General features: G+C 59.7%; 4 protein-coding genes across 5 annotated transcripts; 3 read left to right on the forward strand and 1 right to left on the reverse strand.

Moving 5' to 3' along the window:
- The first annotated feature begins 732 nt into the window (after nt 1–732).
- Nucleotides 733–2,843, forward strand: LOC311220748 (non-structural maintenance of chromosomes element 3 homolog). Of its 2 annotated transcripts, none has more exons than XM_084304302.1 (11): nt 733–790; nt 964–1,012; nt 1,104–1,208; nt 1,330–1,393; nt 1,535–1,614; nt 1,707–1,801; nt 1,921–2,000; nt 2,073–2,115; nt 2,189–2,251; nt 2,480–2,594; nt 2,712–2,843. In XM_084304302.1, exons 1-11 carry the CDS (start codon nt 753–755, stop codon nt 2,772–2,774), a joined length of 795 nt encoding a protein of 264 aa, XP_084160428.1. In that variant the 5' UTR covers nt 733–752; the 3' UTR covers nt 2,775–2,843. The 2 variants fall into 2 exon arrangements, with proteins under 2 accessions (XP_084160428.1, XP_084160429.1); XM_084304303.1 differs by having other exon boundaries at nt 762–790; nt 961–1,012.
- On the reverse strand, nt 2,802–7,406 carry PFKFB1 (6-phosphofructo-2-kinase/fructose-2,6-biphosphatase 1). The gene is made up of 14 exons (XM_084304294.1): nt 7,058–7,406; nt 6,593–6,718; nt 6,415–6,511; nt 6,251–6,317; nt 6,028–6,102; nt 5,830–5,886; nt 5,612–5,733; nt 5,326–5,533; nt 3,875–4,021; nt 3,653–3,757; nt 3,433–3,562; nt 3,263–3,325; nt 3,070–3,134; nt 2,802–2,938 (listed from the first exon to the last, which is right to left on the reverse strand). Exons 1-14 carry the CDS (start codon nt 7,083–7,085, stop codon nt 2,879–2,881), a joined length of 1,350 nt encoding a protein of 449 aa, XP_084160420.1. The 5' UTR covers nt 7,086–7,406; the 3' UTR covers nt 2,802–2,878.
- A 491-nt stretch (nt 7,407–7,897) lies between these two features.
- Nucleotides 7,898–12,959, forward strand: HSD17B10 (hydroxysteroid 17-beta dehydrogenase 10). Its single transcript, XM_084304293.1, has 6 exons — nt 7,898–8,408; nt 8,509–8,673; nt 8,752–8,916; nt 9,507–9,635; nt 9,714–9,822; nt 10,629–12,959. The coding sequence occupies exons 1-6, from the start codon at nt 8,385–8,387 to the stop codon at nt 10,817–10,819; spliced, it is 783 nt and encodes a 260-aa protein (XP_084160419.1). The 5' UTR covers nt 7,898–8,384; the 3' UTR covers nt 10,820–12,959.
- A 352-nt stretch (nt 12,960–13,311) lies between these two features.
- NAA10 (N-alpha-acetyltransferase 10, NatA catalytic subunit) lies at nt 13,312–17,031 on the forward strand. Its single transcript, XM_084304292.1, has 8 exons — nt 13,312–13,419; nt 14,508–14,606; nt 14,718–14,776; nt 14,901–14,946; nt 16,122–16,237; nt 16,328–16,372; nt 16,485–16,569; nt 16,692–17,031. Exons 1-8 carry the CDS (start codon nt 13,399–13,401, stop codon nt 16,920–16,922), a joined length of 702 nt encoding a protein of 233 aa, XP_084160418.1. The 5' UTR covers nt 13,312–13,398; the 3' UTR covers nt 16,923–17,031.

A 17,031-nucleotide genomic window follows, 5' to 3' on the forward strand; every position in this document is an offset into this window, starting at 1 on the left:
TTGCATGAGCAATACTCTCTTGGTTGTCAAATTTTGGGGTCTTTTGATGTAGGCTCTTCTTCACCTTGTGCTTTTCTCTTTTCTATTTTGTGCATGCTCTGTTGCTCTGTTGTCATTTAACACTTCAGCATTTTTTTTTTTCCAAAATCAGCTAATTTAAGTTCTACGTTCCTTCTTCAGCCTCGATTTTGTGGCTAGAGCTGAGTTTTATAGATAGATAGATAGATACAGCTTATATGTGTTAGCAATATGCTAACATTTATACTATGTTAGCATATTTTGAGTTTAACCTTTATGATTCTATTTTAATAACTGATGGTGCCTCAACCATCATTATGGTGCCTTTGCCACAGCCTGAGGTGAGGGGCTTGGCAGTGATCAGGCGCTTTAATACCTTTATTAAAGAAAGGATGGGGTGAGGTCAGCCACTTTGGGCCTTTTTTGTGCTTTTTTGTGTTTTTTTTTCTGTTTTATTTCCACACTTGAAGGGACGCTGGTGACAGGGAGCGACAGTTGGCCGCCATTTTCCCCGCCTGAGGTAAAAAGCGCTTCCCGCCCTTTTTCCAAACCCGAGGGGAGGGGGCGCGAGGAACCGCTACCGGCACGCGGCGGGAGAGGGGGGCGTGGCCAGCGCCTCTCGCCCAATCGCAGCCGGAGGCGGGGACGGGCGGCGGGGCGCAGCCAATGGAAAAGGGCGGGGCGGAGAGGGAAGAGCCAATAAGGGAGCGGGGGCGGGTGCGTAGCCTGCGCGCATGCGCAGAGAGGAGACGGCCCCCTGTGAGGGGAGCGGGTAATGGCGGAGGGGTCGCGGCCGGCAGCGGGGCCTCGGGGCCGCTCTAACGGCTCCTGGAGGCCCCGGGCTCGGGGATTCGGGGCTGGGAGAGGGGCGGGGATGCGGAGGGGGGCGACGGGGACCGGCCGGTAGCAGCTTGAGCCCGTGCGGCTCTGCCCTCCCCTCAGCAGCCGGGAGATGTCGCAGAGGAAGCGCAGCAAAGGGGCGGCCTTCAGCCAGGTGAGGAGAGGAGCCCTCGGTTTCTGCCCTGTTTCTGCTGGGGGGGGTTGTCGTAGACCGGCTTGTGGCATTTCTGGTTGTTGTCCCGCAGGCGGACGACGATGACGACGACGATTTTAGCCTGAGCCAGACGCAGACGCACAGCCAGGTGCAGAGGAACCTGGAGAGGCGCTCCCGGGACGAAGTGAACAGGAAGGTGAGGGGACGATCCCTGTCCTGCGGTGGGACAGCTTGACCTTCCTGCGTTCTGTTATTTTATTTACATATTTTGTTTTTTATTTACATATTTTTGCTGTTTCTCCTTCCTCACCGCATAGGTGAGTGAGCTGGTTCAGTTCCTGCTAGTGAAGGACCAGAAGAAGATCCCCATCAAGAGAGTCGGTGAGTTTAGGGGAGCTCTGGTCACAGTTTCTGGGGTTGGTCTGGACGTCGCCAAACGTTTTGGGGTTGGATCTCTCCAAAAACCTCACCGGATACCTGGGGAGTGTCTCATCATCTCAGCATCCCCCCTGTTCCCTGCAGACATCCTGAAAAAAGTCATCAGGGAATACAAAGACGTCTACTCCGAGATCGTCAACCAGGCAGGCAGGATCCTGCAGCAGGTAGCAGGGGGTTCTTGTGTAGCTGTGGGGTTCTTGGGATTGGGATTTCCGTCCCCCCTGCACTCGCTGGATTAAATCTTTGCCTCCTGCAGGTGTTTGGGCTGCAGCTGGTGGAGATCGACACCAAACACCATATCTACATCCTGACCAGCAACCTGCCACGGGTCGAGGGGGAGAACCTGAAGCGGTGAGGGGCTGGTGATGAGGGTGCTGGCATCCTCCGGGTGTTTTCTGGAGGGGGGGGGAATGGAGACAGAGCCCCCAGGTGCCCCCCTCAGGTGGGTGACGCTGCTCTCCCCACCGCAGGGACAACCAGACAGCCAAGCTGGGCCTCCTCACCATCATCCTGAGCTTCATCTTCATGAAGGGCAACTCGGCCAAAGACAGTAAGATATTTTGTGCCCCCTCTGGACCCAAATTTCTCCTTGCCCCCCCCTCCCCAACATTCTCCTTTTCAGGTGCTGTATGGGAATTTCTCCGCCGGCTCCGGGTGCACCCAGGGTAGGACATTTTGGGGTGGGAGCGGGATTTGTTGCTTCCGCACCCCATTAACCCCCCCCCTGCCACCCCCCAGGGAGAAGCACGAGGTGTTTGGGGACGTCAAGAAGCTGGTGACGGAGGAGTTTGTGAGGCAGAAGTGAGTGGGGGGCGTTTTTTTTTTGGGGTGGGGGGGCACAAAACACCCCGGTGCGCACAGAGCAGCCGCGGCGCTAGTGCCAGCCGGGCCGTTTATACCGCACCGCAGAGAGAATTCGCTGCTGTCCCCACGCCCGGTGACTCGAGGGGGTGTCACAGGGCTGGGGCGTGCTGGACACCCCCCAGGGACCCCCCCAAAAAACGGGGTTCACCCCCCCGCTCCCTGCAGGTACCTGGAGATCACCCCCATCCCCCTGACGGACCCCCCCGAGTTCTCTTTCCAGTGGGGGCCGCGGGCCGCCAAGGAGACCTCCAAGAAGGACATGCTGAATTTTGTGGCAAAGGTGAGTTTTTTTGAGAGGTTTTCCTGTTTTTTGTTCTTTTCTCCTGCCTTTTGTTTGGGGGGGAGGGCACAACCTGTGTCCCCCCCCCCCTCATTTTTTGTCGTGTTTTGTCTCCAGATCCAACAAAAGGAACCCAGCTTCTGGACGAGTCAATACAACGAGGCCGAAGCCAACCCCTGAACTTCCCCTTAAATAAAAGCGTATTTTGGGGGTGCTGTGGCCCCCCCGCTACACGCCAGGCTCGGTGCTTCGTTAAGGCAAGCTTTAATTAGTGGCGGGGGGGCTCAGTAGTGCTCGGGGACGGTGATCAGGGCTTCGGCCGGGGGGCGGCTGACGTCGACGTTCTGTGGTGCAAACAGTTTTGTGTTTGTGGGGGGGCTCTGCTCACCCCAAAATCTGATTTTTTCATCCCAAAACGTGTCCCCACCGTTGGGGGGGGCTGTAATTAATCCCCCAAATCCCCCCCCTCCCTCACCTGGGGCTTCTCACGGTGTGTATTGACTGCCTCCACGTTGAGGAAGATGGACTCCACTTCGCACCCTGATTTAATTTGGGAGGGGGGGCACAAAAGGGGTGGTATTACAGTCTGGGGGGGACGACGACACCCCAGGGTGCTGTCCCCTCCTTGGGGACATCGGGGGGGGGACACCGGGGGCGTCCCCACTCACCGTAAGCCACCGGGGTCAGCTTGAGCACGGTGTGCAGGGGGCAGCGGAGGTAGGGCAGCTCCTCTGGGGGGTGGGAGGAGGAAGAAAATTAAGGGAGGTGGCTATGAAATTGTCCCCCAAGTGTCCCTAAATGTCCCCAAATTGTCCCCAAAGTGTCCTCACGGCCTCACCGGCGCTTTTGTCCAGGAAATAGGCCAGCAGGCAGCGCATGACGGCTTGGTGGCAGATGACCAGCACGTTCTCCTGCCGCTCCAGCTCCATGATGACCGGCTCCAGGCGCTGCACCAGGTCCTCGTAGGACTGGGGGAGGGCACGGGGCGCTGAGGGGGGGGTCCCCAAACCCCGTCACCCCCTTCCCCGTTATTGTCCCCGTGCCCTCGGGGTCGTCACCTCGCCCTTGGGGTAGCGGTAGCGGTACTTGTCCTGGTCGCGCAGGGCGAACTCCTCGGGGTAGCGCTCCTGGATCTCCTCGTAGGTCATCTCCTCGCAGACCCCCTGTGGGCCGGGCGTTACTTTTGGGGTCCCGAGGGGGGGTTTTGGGGTTCGAGGGGAGGTTTGGGGATCGAGGGGAGGTTTTAGGGGATTTTGGGGACCCCCGGGGGGGGTGCTGACCGCGTCGATCTCGTTGAGCGCCTTCCACTGCTCGTAGGGCACCCCCAGCGCCTCGGCCGTCTCGATGGTGCGCTTCATGTGGCTGGTCCACACCTTCAGCTCCCGGATGCTCTGGCTCCGGATGAACTCGGCCAAGGCCTGGGCGTACTGGGAGGGGGGCGGGGCCACATCAGGCCACGCCCACAAAGGGGGCGTGGCACTGTGCTAAATCCCACCCCTTTTGGCTCATGGGGGGGCTGGGTCCTTGGCTCCACCCCTTCATGTGTGTTGGTTGTTCTGTGGGGGCGTGGCCTCCCTTAGTCCCACCCCTTTGTGCACAGCCCAGCCAATCAGTCTCAGGGGGTGTGTGGCCTCACTTATAGCCCCACCCCTTAAACCATGTCCTTCAATGAGGGTGGCTTCTGGGGGCGTGACCTCATTTAGCCCCACCTCTTCACCCATATCCCCCTACTAGGGTTGTTCCTGGGGGCGTGGCTTGCTCTGTTAGCCACACCCCTTTCCCTATATGGACGATTGGGGGAGTGGCTTCATCACACCACCATGATGCCCACCTCCCTATATGGAATTGGGGGCGAGGCCTCAGCCTCACACCCCATCCTAGGGCTTCTGGGGGTGTGGCCTCCCTTAGCCCCACCCCTTCAGCCATGGCCTGACATGGTCTCATGTGGGTGTGGCCACATCTAGCCCCACCCCTTCACCCACATCCCCCTAATAGGGTTGTTCCTGGGGAGGCGTGGCTTGCACCATTAGCCACACCCCTTTCCATATATGGGTGGTTGGGGGGCGTGGCCTCAACCCCCACCATTCATCCACTTCTACTAGGGTAGCTCCTGGGGGCGTGGCTTCTTCACCCCACCTTGCTGCCCACCTCCCTATATGGAATTGTGGGTGTGGCCTCATTTAACCTCACACCCCATGCTAGGGCTTCTAGGGGCGTGGCCTCCATTAGCCCCACCCCTCCACCTCCATATTTGGGGCACCTCCAGGAGAGGGGGGCGTGGCCATCCCTCCACCTCCTTACCTGGGGTCCTATGAGGGGACGTGGCCATCTCCCTTAGCTCCCCTCCATAGAGTAGCTCTTGGGGGCGTGGCTTGTTTAGCCCCACCCCTCACTTCCATATTTGGGGCACCTTCAGGAGATGGGGCGTGGCCAACCCTCCACCTCCCTACTTGTGATCCCTGGGGGGGGGGGGGGTTATCCTATCCCTTAGCCCCACCCCTCCACTTCCATATTTAGACCGTGGGGGTGTGTCCTCCTTTAACCCCACCCCCCTCCATATTTGGACTCACCCAGGGGGCGTGGCCATCTCCCTTAGCCCCTCCCCTCCCTCCCCCATCCCTCCCATATCACCCCACAGCAGCCTGACTGTGCGTGTGCAGGGAGGGGGGCGTGCCCTTCCCGGAGGCCCCTCCCCTTTGTGGGCGTGGCTCCTCCCCTTAACCCCGCCCACCTGGCGCCCTCGGGGGGAGAGCCCGGCGTCGCCGCCGATGCGGCCCCGCAGGTTGAGCTGGCTCTCGCCGTGGCGGCTCAGGTAGATGGCGCGCGGCGTGACGTGCGTGTTCATCAGGTAGTACACCGTGCGGCTCTGCACGTGGCCCTGCACCCGGTTCGCCAGGTACCGCACGCCCACGTCGAAGATCTTGATGTAAGACAACCCGCTGCGCGCCCAAATATTAACGGGGTTTCCCCAAATTATTCATTTTTGTTTTTTTTTGGGGTGTAAAGCGTGGCGTCACCTGTCCAGCTGCTCGTCCAGCGGCTCGTAGGTGGCTTTGTAGCACTCGATGCGCTGCAGGAAATCGGCCACCACCTCCTCGGGGGCGCAGCCCTTGTAGTCGGGGCTGCTCAGCTTCACTTGCTGGGGGAGCAGAGAGGTGTGGGGGGGTTATTTTTTGGGGGTGGGGGGGGCACGCTTTTTTTTTTGGGGGTACGGGAAGGGGAGCGCCCTCCTCACCTTGATGTTCTCCTCGATGATGGCAGGGTCGTCGCAAATGGACTCGACGAACAGGACCTGGAGGGGAAAGGGGATGTCCCCACGGTGCCAGTGTCCCCCCCAAAAGCTGTGAGCACCCCCAAAAGTTGTGAGCACCCCCAAACAGTGCCACGAGCCCCCCCAAATCCTCAGACCCCCCCCCCAAATTACTCCCAGCACCTTGTAGCCGTTCTCCCTTGCGAACTGCAGGATGAGGGCTCGGCGCTCCCGCGTGGTGTTGGTGGCATCAAAAACCTGGTGTTGGGGGGGCACATAGAAGCCGGGGGGGGGGTGTTAAACCCCCTGGGGGGATAAATTTGCCCCCTGGGGGGATAAATTTACCCCCTGGGGGGGCAATTTGCCCCTTGGGGGGGTAATTTTCCCCATTGTGGGGTTGCCTTACCGCCACTTGCCCCTCTTCAGAGCTCAGGTAGGTGCGGACGTCCTGCAGGGCAGCCAGCGCACACTGCCTGGGGAGGGTTATTTTTTTAGGGTGGGGGCATCAGCTGGTGCCCCCCCCTTCCAAATTATTCCCCTCACCCTTTTTTATTCCCCCCCCCTCCATACCTGCGGATGTGCATGGCCTCCTCGTTGTCGTGGCGGAAGAACTCGTAGCTCTTGTAGCTCTGCACCGCCTCGCGCCGGTACTGCCCCACGTTAAACACTGCAAGGGGGGGGCACGAGCAGTTAGGGGGCACCCCCAAATTATGCGTCCCCCCCCCCAAAAAAAAAAGAGAATACTCACCCCGCGTCGGCATCCCGATCCAGTTGAGGTAGCGGGTGAGCTTGCGGGAGATGTAGGTCTTGCCCCGAGCTGGCAGCCCCACCAGGATCACCATGGTGGGGCAGTTGGTGAATTGGGGTACGGTGGCTGAAAAAGGGGGGGTGGGGACAAAGTTTAGGGTGGGCTGCGGCAAATCAGCACCCCCCCAACCCCTTAAAACCCCCCCCCAAAACTCACACCCCCGCCGCCGCAAGCGGTGGGAGCTGAGGGGGACCCAAACTTTCTGCAGGGGGTTCTGCGTCAGCTGGCCCGCCGGTGCCACCGCCATGGCTCTGCCCTCTGTCCCCGCCGCCGGTCAGTGTCCCCATGGCCTCGTGTCCCCCCCCATTTAACCAACCACCCCCCCCCCCCCTTTAAACAAACACCCCCTCCCTTCAACAAACACCCCCCTCCCTTAAACAAATAACCCCAAATTCGCCCCAGTACCTGGGATTTTGGCCGATTTCTCCTCCATGCTGGCCCCGGGGGGGGGACCCGTCGGTGGCCCCCGGGGAAGGTCGGAGGTAACGCTACACCCTGGCCGCCCGCCGGGCACGGACACGGCAGCTGGGACGAGCCTGGGGGGGGGACCCGGCCCCCCCCTGGGGTGCTGGCACCGCGTCCCTGGGGCTCCCCATCCCGTCCCCGGGGGGGTTTTGCTCCTCCTGGAGCTCCCTGGGGGTCCTGAGCCTCATTTTTGGGGGTCTTGCTCCCTATTTTTGGGGCTCCTACGTCTGCGCCCCCCCCCAGGGGTCCCTATCCCGGGTCTTTTGGGGTCCTCATCTCCTGGGGGGGCCCCCCCTTAACCCTGCTGTCCCCCTGCCCCCCCCAGCCCCACGGGGGTCCCCCCCATGGCCCCATTGTGGGGGTCCCAAAATCCAGGGGGGTTCCCCGCCCCCCCCCACCCCGGGGTCCCGACCCTGTCCCCTGCAGCCGCTCGGCTCCATTCGGGTTCTTTCGGCCCCGTTCGGGTTCTTTCGGCTCCGTTCGGGTTCGTTCGGCTCCAGCCATCGTCGCTCGGCCCCGTTCGGGTTCTTTCGGCTCCGCTCGGCTCCATTCGGGTTCTTTCGGCTCCCTTCGGGCTCCGCCAATCGCCGCTCGGCTCCTCCCGTCGCCCCTCGGCTTGGCCCCGCCCACTGCCCTTCGGCTCCGCTCCTCGCCCCCTCGGCTCCGCCTATCAGCGTTCAGCTCTGGCCGGCTCCGCCCACCACCGCCCACGTCCCGCCTCCGCTCCGCTCCGTTCGGCTCCGTCCGCTTCCATTCGGTTCCCTTCGGCTCTATTCGGCTCCCTTCGGTTTCGTTCGGCTTCCTTCGGCTCCATTCGTTCCCCTTCGGCTCCGTTCGCCCCCCACTCGGCTCCCTTTGGCTCTGTTCGTTCCCCTTCGGCTCCGTTGGGCTCCTCCGCTCGGCTCTCTTCGGCTCTTCTCGGCTCCGTTCAGCTCCGTTCGGCTCCGTTCCTTCCCCTTTGGCTCCCTTCGGCTCTTCTCGGCTCCCTTCGGCTCCTCCATTCGGCTCTTCTCGGCTCCACTCGGTTCCATTCGTTCACGTTCGGCTCCATTCGGTTCTTCTCGGCTCCGTTCGTTCCCATTCGGCTCCTCCGCTCGGCTCCCTTCGGCTCCGTTCGTTCCCCTTCGGCTCCATTCGTTTCCTCCACTCGGCTCCCTTCGGCTCTTCTCGGCTCCCTTCGGCTCCTTTCGGCTCCGTTCGTTCCCCTTCGGCTCCACTCGGCTCCACTCGGCTCTTTTCGTCTCCCCTCACTGGCCTTGACCCCAAGATGGCGTCCCTGCGCAGCGTGAAGGTTCTGGGCAGCACCGCGCCCCCCTCAGCCTGCCTCTGCGAGCCCAACCCTGCCCCTTTTCCCCCCCTTTTAACCCCAAACCCCTTCCCATCCCCTCTAGGGCCTTGTAGCGCTGGTCACCGGCGGCTCTTCGGGCTTGGGCCGAGCCACAGCGGAGCGCTTGGTGCAGCAAGGGGCCCGCGTCGTCCTCCTCGACCTCCCCAGCTCACAGGGGGCCAAGGTGGCGGCGGAGCTGGGGGACAACTGCGCCTTCGCCCCCGCTGACGTGAGTACGGGGACGGGGTGGCAGCGAGGTGAAGGGGTAGGTGACAAATTGGGGGTCCCAGCGCCGCTGTCCCCGCAGGTGACGTCCGCCAAGGAGGTGGAGGCCGCCCTGGAGGTGGCCAAGAAGAGGTTCGGGAAGCTGGAGCTGGCGGTGAACTGCGCCGGGGTGGGCATCGCCGTGAAAACCTACAACGCCAAGAAGGACAAAGTGCACGAGTTGGAGGACTTCCAGCGGGTTGTTAATGTGAGTGTGGGGCCGGGGGGCTTGTGGGGGCAGGCAGAGGGGTGGTTTTGGGGTCGGGGATGGGGTGAATGGGGTGGTTTTGGGGTTGGGGATGGGGTTTAGGGGGTGGTTGTTGTCATTGGGGTGTCCTTGGGGTGGTTTTGGGGTTGGGGATGGGGTTTATGGGGTGGTTGTGGGCACAGAGGTGACTTCAGGGGGGTTGTGGGGTCAGGGATAGGGTAAATGGGGTGGGTGTGGGGTCGGGGGTGGGGTTAATGGGGTGGTTTTGGGGTTGGGGATGGGGTTTATGGGGTGGTTGTTGTCATTGGGGTGTCCTTGGGGTGGGTGTGGGGTCAGGGACAGGATCAGCAGGGTGGTTGTGGGGTCAGGGATGGGGTCAATGGGGTGCTTGGGGGCATGGGGGTGTCCTTGGGGTGGTTGTGGGGTCGGGGATGGGGTCAATGGGGTGGTTGTGGGGTCGGGGATGGGATCAGCAGGCTGCTTTTAGCCACGGGGCTGTCCTCGGGGTGACCGTGGGGCGCTCACGGGGCCGTCCTCAGGCCGCTTATGGGGTCGGGCCGACCCTAACACCTCCACCCTATATCCTATAGGTAAACCTAGTGGGAACCTTCAACGTGACCCGCCTCAGCGCCCGCCTGATGAGCCAAAACCCCCCCGACCCCGACGGCCACCGGGGTCTGGTGGTCAACACCGCCAGCGTGGCCGCCTTCGAGGGGCAGGTGAGATCCCCGGGGGGGGATTAATGGGGTCAGGAAGAGCGGGGCCACCCCCTAATCGTCCCTTTTTGTCCCCAAAAGGTGGGGCAGGCCGCCTACTCCGCCTCCAAGGGGGGCATCGTGGGGATGACGCTGCCCATCGCCCGCGACCTCGCGCCCCTGGGGATCCGCGTGGTCACCATCGCTCCAGGTATGGGGTCGGGGGCGGTTTATGGGGTGGGAAAAGCTGGAGGGCGAGCCCTCAAGCCCCTTTTTTTTTTTAATGGGGTGGGAGAAGCTGCAGGGAAAATGCTTCGTTTCCCGTTTTTTTTTTTGGGGTGGAAAAGGTTGTAGGGGAAAGGCTTCGCTCCCTTTTTTTTGGGGGTGGAAGAAGTTGTAGGGTCAACGTTTCACCGCCTTTTTTTTGGGGGTGGAAAAGGTTGTAGGGGAAAGGCTTCAATCCCTCTTTTTTTGGGGTGGGAAAAGTTGGAGGGCAAATGCTTCACCCCCTTTTTTTTTCTCCCCCTTTTTTTTTCTCCCCCTTTTTTTTTCTCCCCCTTTTTTTTCTCCCCCTTTTTTTTTTCTCCCCCTTTTTTTTTTCTCCCCCTTTTTTTTTTCTCCCCCTTTTTTTTTTGGGTGGGAAAAGTTGTAGGGCAAATGCTTCACCCCCTTTTTTTTTAGGGTGGAAAAGTTGTAGGGCAAACAATTCTCCCCCCTTTTTTTCCACCCCCTTGGTTTTTGGCATGGGAAAAGTTGTAGGGCAAAAACTTCACCCCCCTTTATTTTTGGGGTGTGAAAAACTGTAGGGCAAACACTTCACCCCTTTTTTTTTGGGGGGTGGAAGAGGTTATAGGGCAAATGCTTCACCCGCCTTTGTTTTTGGGGTGGGAAAAGTTATAGGGCAAACGCTTTGACCCCTTTTTTTTGGGGTGGGAAATTTATAGGGCAACCGCTTTTTTTTAGGGTGGAAAAGGATATAGGGTAACGGACTCACCCCCTTTTTTTTGTCCCTTTTAGGGTTGTTCTCCACCCCGTTGCTGGCCGGTTTGCCCGAACGGGTGCGGAACTTTTTAGGGCAGCAGGTGCCCTTCCCGTCCCGTTTGGGGCACCCGGGGGAATTCGCCCACCTGGTGCAGGCGCTGGCCGAAAACCCCATGATCAACGGGGAGGTGGTGAGGCTGGACGGGGCCCTGCGCATGCAGCCCTAAACGGGGGGGGACACCCCAAAAAATTTGGGGACCCCCCCCTCGAAAAATTGGGGATCCCACCCCGAAAATGTGGGGACCTCACCCCGAAAAATTGGGGACTTTTCCCTGAAAATTTGGGGACTTCTTCCTGAAAAATTGGGGACTTCTTCCTGAAAATTTGGGGACCTCTCCCTGAAAATTTGGGGACCCCTCCCCAAAAAACTGGAGACTTCACCCCAAAAAATTGGGGACTTTTCCCTGAAAATTTGGGGATCCCACCCCGAAAATTTGGGGACTTCACCCCGAAAAATTGGGGAGTTTTCCCTGAAAATTTGGGGACTTTTCCCTGAAAATTTGGGGACTTCTCCCTGAAAATTTGGGGACTTTTCCCTGAAAAATTGGGGACTTTTCCCTGAAAATTTGGGGACCTCACCCCAAAAATTTGGGGTCCTCTTCCTGAAAATTTGGGGACTTTTCCCTGAAAATTTGGGGACTTCTCCCTGAAAATTTGGGGTCCTCACCCCAGAAATTTGGGGTCCTCTTCCTGAAAATTTGGGGACTTCTCCCTGAAAATTTGGGGTTCTCACCCTGAAAATTTGGGGTCCTCTTCCTGAAAATTTGGGGGCTTCTCCCTGAAAATTTGGGGACTTCTCCCTGAAAATGTGGGGACCTCACCCTGAAAATTTGGGGACTTTTCCCTGAAAATTTGGGGTCCTCTCCCCGAAAATTTGGGGACTTTTCCCTGAAAATTTGGGGATCCCACCCTGAAAATTTGGGGATTCTACCCTGAAAATTTGGGGACTTTTCCCTGAAAAATTGGGGACTTCACCCTGAAAATTTGGGGACTTTTCCCTGAAAATTTGGGGACCTCACCCCAAAAAATTGGGGATCTCTCCCTGAAAATTTGGGGCCTCACCCCGAAAATTTGGGGATCCCACCCCGAAAAATTGGGGACTTTTCCCTGAAAATTTGGGGATCCCACCCTGAAAATTTGGGGACTCTACCCTGAAAATTTGGGGACTTCTCCCTGAAAATTTGGGGACTTTTCCCTGAAAATTTGGGGACTCCCCCTCGAAAAACTGGGGGTGAGCAGAGACTGGGGAAACCCCAAAAGTGTGGGGATGAAGCCTTGGGGTATGAAGGGGCTGGGGAAAACCCAAAATGGGGGTGTTTGGGATCCACGAGGGTCACCCCAAAAATTGGAGACCCCCCCTTTGGGGGTGTAGAGGGAATGGGGACCCCAAAATGGGGCCTCCTGGGAGTATAAAGGGACAGGGGACACCCTAAAATGGGGTCCCCATGGGGGTACACGCACAAAGGGGACCCTAAAATGGGGTCCCCCAGGGGGTACAGACACAGTAGGGGCACCCCGAAAATTGGGGACCCTTCTTGGGGGTATGCACAGGCTGGGGACACACCAAAAAGGGGGCACCCTAAAAAGGGGGCACCCCAAAAAGGGGACCTCTTGGGGGTACAGCTGGAATGGGGACACCCCAAAACGGTTACACCCCAAAAAGGGGGTACGGACATACCGGGGACACCCCAAAAATAGGGGAGACCCCAAAAATGGGGGACAACCCCCATGGGGGTACCCCTAGAAGGGGGTCACCCCATAATGGGGACTCTGGGTACACGTGGTCTGGGGACACCCCGAAATGGGGGCCCCCTGGGGGGACAGAAAGGGGACACCCCAAAAGGGGGACACCCCAAAAAGGGAGGGACACCCCAAAATTGAGTCACCCCAAAATGGGGGGGACCCCAAAAGGGGGGACACCCCAAAATAATGTCCCATGGGGGTACACGGGGACACCCCAAAAATGGGAGACCCCAAGGGGTACGGACACACTCGAGGGGACCCCCTGGGGGTTTAGGGTCACCGGGGACCCCCCAAAAAAGGGTCCCCTGGGGGGGACACCCCAAAATGGGGGCACCCCAAAAAGGGGACCCCCCAAAATGGGGCCCCCTGGGGGGTATCCACGGAGCGGGGACCCCCCAAAGTGGGGTCCCCCTGGGGGTACGGACACCATGGGGGCACCCCAAAAAGCGGGGACCCCCCCTGGGGACCCCCAGAGCAGGGGGACCCCAAAATCTCCCCCCCACACCCCCCCAATGGGGTCATGGCCCGGCCGCCCCTAAATCAATAAAGCATGTCTGTCCCGCCTCTTCTCGTTCCCTATTGGCTCGCGCGCACGCCAATCCGCTCTGCCCCCGGGCGTGATTGGGTAAGAGGGTGGTGGTCGGCGGGGCACGCCCCCCAGCGGGAGCTGCGGTTGTGATTGGTCGCCGCCGGGCACGCGGTGGGCGCGCCTCGCTGTTGCTTAGCCAGCCCCTGATTGGCTAAGGAGAAGCGGGGAGGGCGGGGTTAGTCTTCATCACGCTCGCTGATTGGCTAGCGAGGCTGTCCGCACAGCGCGGGGCAGGAGGCGAGCCCAACCGCAATACACAGCCGGGAGGGCGGGATTTAGCGAGGCTGTCCGAGCGCTGATTGGTCGCCGCGCGTTCTTCCGCCGGAAGCGGCGCCTGAGGCGAGGGAGAGGGAGAGCGGCGGCGGCGGCGGCGGGGCGGGAGGCGGCGACGGAGCCGCCGGGGCCTCCGCGACCATGAACATCCGAAACGCGCGGGTGGGCGGCTGGGGGGGCACGGGGGGGTCGTTGGGCACGGGGGGGAACCGGGAGGGGGTCGCCGGGTTCCGAGGGGAGGCCGGGAGGGAGGTGAGGGGGGAGCCGGGGGGGGTTAGAGGGGCCTGGAGGGGCCTAGGGGGGCGCTGAGGGGGGTTAAAGGGGCCTGGAGGGGCCTAGGGGGGCGCTGAGGGGGGATTTGGGGGTGCTAAGGGGGCATTTGGGGGCCTGGAGGGGGGTTTTGGGGACCTGGAAGGGGGTTCTGGGGACCTGGAGGGGAATTAGGGTGTTGGGAGGGCTCTGAGGGGGACATTGGGGTCCTAAGGGGGCACTGAGGGGGGTTTTGGGGTCATGGGAGGATAATATTGGGGTCCTAGAGGGGAATTAGGGTGTTGGAAGGGCTCTGAGGGGGACATTGGGGTCCTAAGGGGGCACTGAGAGGGGTTTTGGGGTCATTGGGGGGGGATATTGGGGTCCTGGAGGGGAATTAGGGTGTTGGAAGGGCTCTGAGGGGGATATTGGGGGCCTGGGAGGGCTCTGAGGGGGCGTTTTGGGTGCTGGGCAGGCTCTAGGGATATTTGGGGTCATGGGGGAGAAATTTCGGGGGTTCTGGAGGGGATCTGGGATCTTGGAAGGGCTCTGAGGGGGGTATTGGGGTCTTGGAGGGGGTTATTGACGTCTTGGAAGGGCTCTGAGGGGGGTATTGGGGTCCTGGGAAGGTGCTGGGGGGGGCTTTTGGGGTGCTGGGGCGGGAATTTGAGTCTTGGGAGGGCTCTGAGGGGGACATTGGGGTCCTGGAGGGGGACGTTGGGGTTCCTGGGGGGTATTGAGGGGGGATTTGGGGTCCATAGAGGGGAACTGAGGTCCTGGGAGGGCTCTAAGGGAGAGAATTGGGGTCCTGGGGGCGGATATTGGGGTCCTGGGGGGGCTCTGACCATGGAATTGGGGTCTTGGAGCCGAATATTGAGGTCCTGAAAAGCAGTCGAGGACCTGAGCCACCCCCCAGCACCCCGTACCCACATGGGGCGGCTCCGGGGCCGTTTTGGGGTCCCCCTCACCCCTTTTTGGGGTTCACCCTCCCTACCCCGCAGCCCGAGGACCTGATGAACATGCAGCACTGCAACCTGCTGTGCCTGCCCGAAAACTACCAGATGAAATATTATTTCTACCACGGCCTCTCCTGGCCCCAGGTACCCCCCCCCAGCACCCATGGGTGCTCCGGGGACACCCCCCAATTCCCCAAACCGACCCTAAACCCCGGGACTCGATCCTAAAACCCTTTTTCCCCCTTTTTTTTGCAGCTTTCCTACATCGCCGAGGATGAAAACGGGAAAATCGTCGGCTACGTCCTGGCCAAGATGTGAGTGCGGCTCGGGGGGGCCCCGTCCCCCCCCACCGCCACTTTTTGGGGTGTCCTGATAAAAAATAAGGGGTGCTGAGAGGATTTAGGGTCCCCCCTGTGTCTCATCCCGTTGTGTTTTTAGGGAGGAAGACCCCGATGATGTTCCCCACGGGCACATCACGTCCCTGGTAAGGGGTTTTGGGGTCTTTTTTGGGGGGGGGAGAAGAAATATGGGGGAAATTTTGGGGTGTTGGGGAAAAAAGGGGGGATGAGTGTGTTTTTGGGGGGCCGTGTAAGGGGTTTTGGGGTGATATGGGGCGGTTGGGAGGGATATTGTGATTTTTTGGGGAATACAATGGGTTTTTTGGGGGTGTTGTGGGGTTTTGAGGGAATATATCGGCTTTTTTTGAGATGTTGTAGGGTTTTTGGGGGGGTATAGTGTTTTTTTGGGGCATATTGTGGGGTTTTGGGGCTTTTTGGAGGTTTATAGGATAGTAGGAGGATATTTGGGGGTTTTGGGGAGAATATAGTGTGGTTTAGGGGGGGATATAGGGGTTTGGGGGGATATTGGGGGGGTTTTGGGGATACAGTGGCTTTTTTGGGGGTTATTTGGGGATATTGGGGGGTTTGGGGGGATAGAGGGGTTCTTGGGGGTATTGTGGGGGTTTGGGGGAACTTTTTTGGGATTTTCGGGGTTTGGGGGGCTATAGTGTGGGGTTTTTTTTTGACGTTTTGGGGGGATACAGTGGATTTTTTTGGGGTTATTTTAGGGATATAACAGTTTTGGGGGACTGTAGTGGTTATTTTGGGGGATATTGTGGGGTTTTGGGGACTACAGTGTTTTTTGAGGATTTTAGGGGGATACAGTGGCTTTTTTTGGGGGATATTGTGGGGTGTTTGGGGGGAAAGAGTGGGGTTTTATGGGCTATTAGGGGTTTTGGGGGGATATAATGGGGTTTTATAGGATATTAAGGGGTTTTGGGGGGAAAGTTGTGGGTTTTGGGGGAATATTGAGGTTTTTGGTGTATTGTGGGGATATTACGGGGTTTTGGGGGGAATATAGTTGCTTGGGGTTATTCTGGAGTTTTTTGGGGGGGATATAATGTTTTTTTGGGGGATATAGTTTTTTGGGGGGGGTATAGTGTTTTTTAGGGGGGATTTTGTGGGGTTTTGGGGGGGATTTTGTGGGTTTTGGGGGGCTCTTGTGAGGTTTTTTGGGTGGCTCCTGTGAGCCTGTTCGCTCCCACCTCATCTGGTGGCCTTCCACTCGATTTCGGGGACTCCTCCTGGCGGTGCCAAGCTGCGGGGGGGTCCCGAAAAGCTTTTGGGGTGCCCTAAACCCCTCGTGGCCCCCCCCCCGCAGGCGGTGAAGCGCTCCCACCGGCGTTTGGGGCTGGCGCAGAAGCTGATGGACCAGGCGTCGCGGGCCATGATCGAGAACTTCAACGCCAAATACGTCTCCCTGCACGTGCGCAAGAGGTGGGGGCCCCCCCAAATCCCCTTTTACAATCCGGGGGGGGGGCCCCTAAATCATATTTTTTCCCCCCATTTCTTTATTTTTTTTGGCAGCAACCGGGCGGCTCTGCACCTCTACTCCAACACCCTCAACTTCCAGTGAGTGCTGGTTTTAACTGGGGGGGCTGGATAAGCAAACTGGGGGGGCTGAAAGTTGAGGGGGGGGCACGAGGAACCCCAAAATAACCCCCCCTGTGCTGCTCCCCCCCAGGATCAGCGAGGTGGAACCCAAATACTACGCCGACGGCGAGGACGCCTACGCCATGAAGCGGGACCTCACCCAGATGGCAGACGAGGTTGGACCCCCCCCCTAATAAAAAACACCCCCAAATCCACTTGGGGGGGGGGCACGCGGGGTAAATTTCTCCTTTTTTTCACTCGAAAAACCCTTTTTTCTTGTTTTTTTTCGTCCTCACAGCTGCGGAAACAAGTGGAGCAGAAAGAGCGGGGTCGCCCCGCAGCCCCCAGCCCCGGTGAGCCCCCCCGGGGGGGGGGGGAGGGCTGTGGAAGCGGGGGCCCCCCCCGCCGCCCCCGGGGCGCCCCCCCTGAGGACAGCGGGGCCGATAGCAAGGACGTGAGCGAGGTGAGCGAGGCCACCGAGAGCACCGACGTCAAGGACAGCTCCGAGGCCTCGGATTCCGCCTCGTAGGGGCCCCCCCCCAAAAAAAGATAAAAATTGGGGTGAGGGGGGGCTACGGGGACCCCAAGCCACCCCGTTTTTGTTGGGGTGGGGGGGGAATAAAGCTCTCCCTTCTCTG

The sequence above is a fragment of the Netta rufina genome (genome assembly GCF_964035555.1).
Source record: "Netta rufina genome assembly, chromosome: 40".
NCBI classification, from domain to species: Eukaryota; Metazoa; Chordata; class Aves; order Anseriformes; family Anatidae; genus Netta; species Netta rufina.

Bases quoted from the DNA above. Each gene is read 5' to 3' on its own strand.
- LOC311220748 (XM_084304302.1), top strand. From the start codon at position 753: ATGCGCAGAGAGGAGACGGCCCCCTGTGAGGGGAGCGG. The intron at 1,802-1,920 runs GTGAGGGGCTGG...TCCCCACCGCAG, and splicing joins GAGGGGGAGAACCTGAAGCG to GGACAACCAGACAGCCAAGC. The intron at 2,116-2,188 runs GTAGGACATTTT...GCCACCCCCCAG, and splicing joins CGGCTCCGGGTGCACCCAGG to GGAGAAGCACGAGGTGTTTG.
- PFKFB1 (XM_084304294.1), bottom strand. From the start codon at position 7,085: ATGGAGGAGAAATCGGCCAAAATCCCAG. The intron at 6,318-6,414 runs GTATGGAGGGGG...AACCCTCCCCAG, and splicing joins GAGGCCATGCACATCCGCAG to GCAGTGTGCGCTGGCTGCCC. The intron at 3,563-3,652 runs GTGACGACCCCG...GCCCTCCCCCAG, and splicing joins ACCGCTACCCCAAGGGCGAG to TCCTACGAGGACCTGGTGCA.
- HSD17B10 (XM_084304293.1), top strand. From the start codon at position 8,385: ATGGCGTCCCTGCGCAGCGTGAAG. The intron at 8,917-9,506 runs GTGAGTGTGGGG...TATATCCTATAG, and splicing joins ACTTCCAGCGGGTTGTTAAT to GTAAACCTAGTGGGAACCTT. The intron at 9,636-9,713 runs GTGAGATCCCCG...TGTCCCCAAAAG, and splicing joins TGGCCGCCTTCGAGGGGCAG to GTGGGGCAGGCCGCCTACTC.
- NAA10 (XM_084304292.1), top strand. From the start codon at position 13,399: ATGAACATCCGAAACGCGCGG. The intron at 14,777-14,900 runs GTGAGTGCGGCT...TTGTGTTTTTAG, and splicing joins GGCTACGTCCTGGCCAAGAT to GGAGGAAGACCCCGATGATG. The intron at 16,373-16,484 runs GTGAGTGCTGGT...GCTCCCCCCCAG, and splicing joins TCCAACACCCTCAACTTCCA to GATCAGCGAGGTGGAACCCA.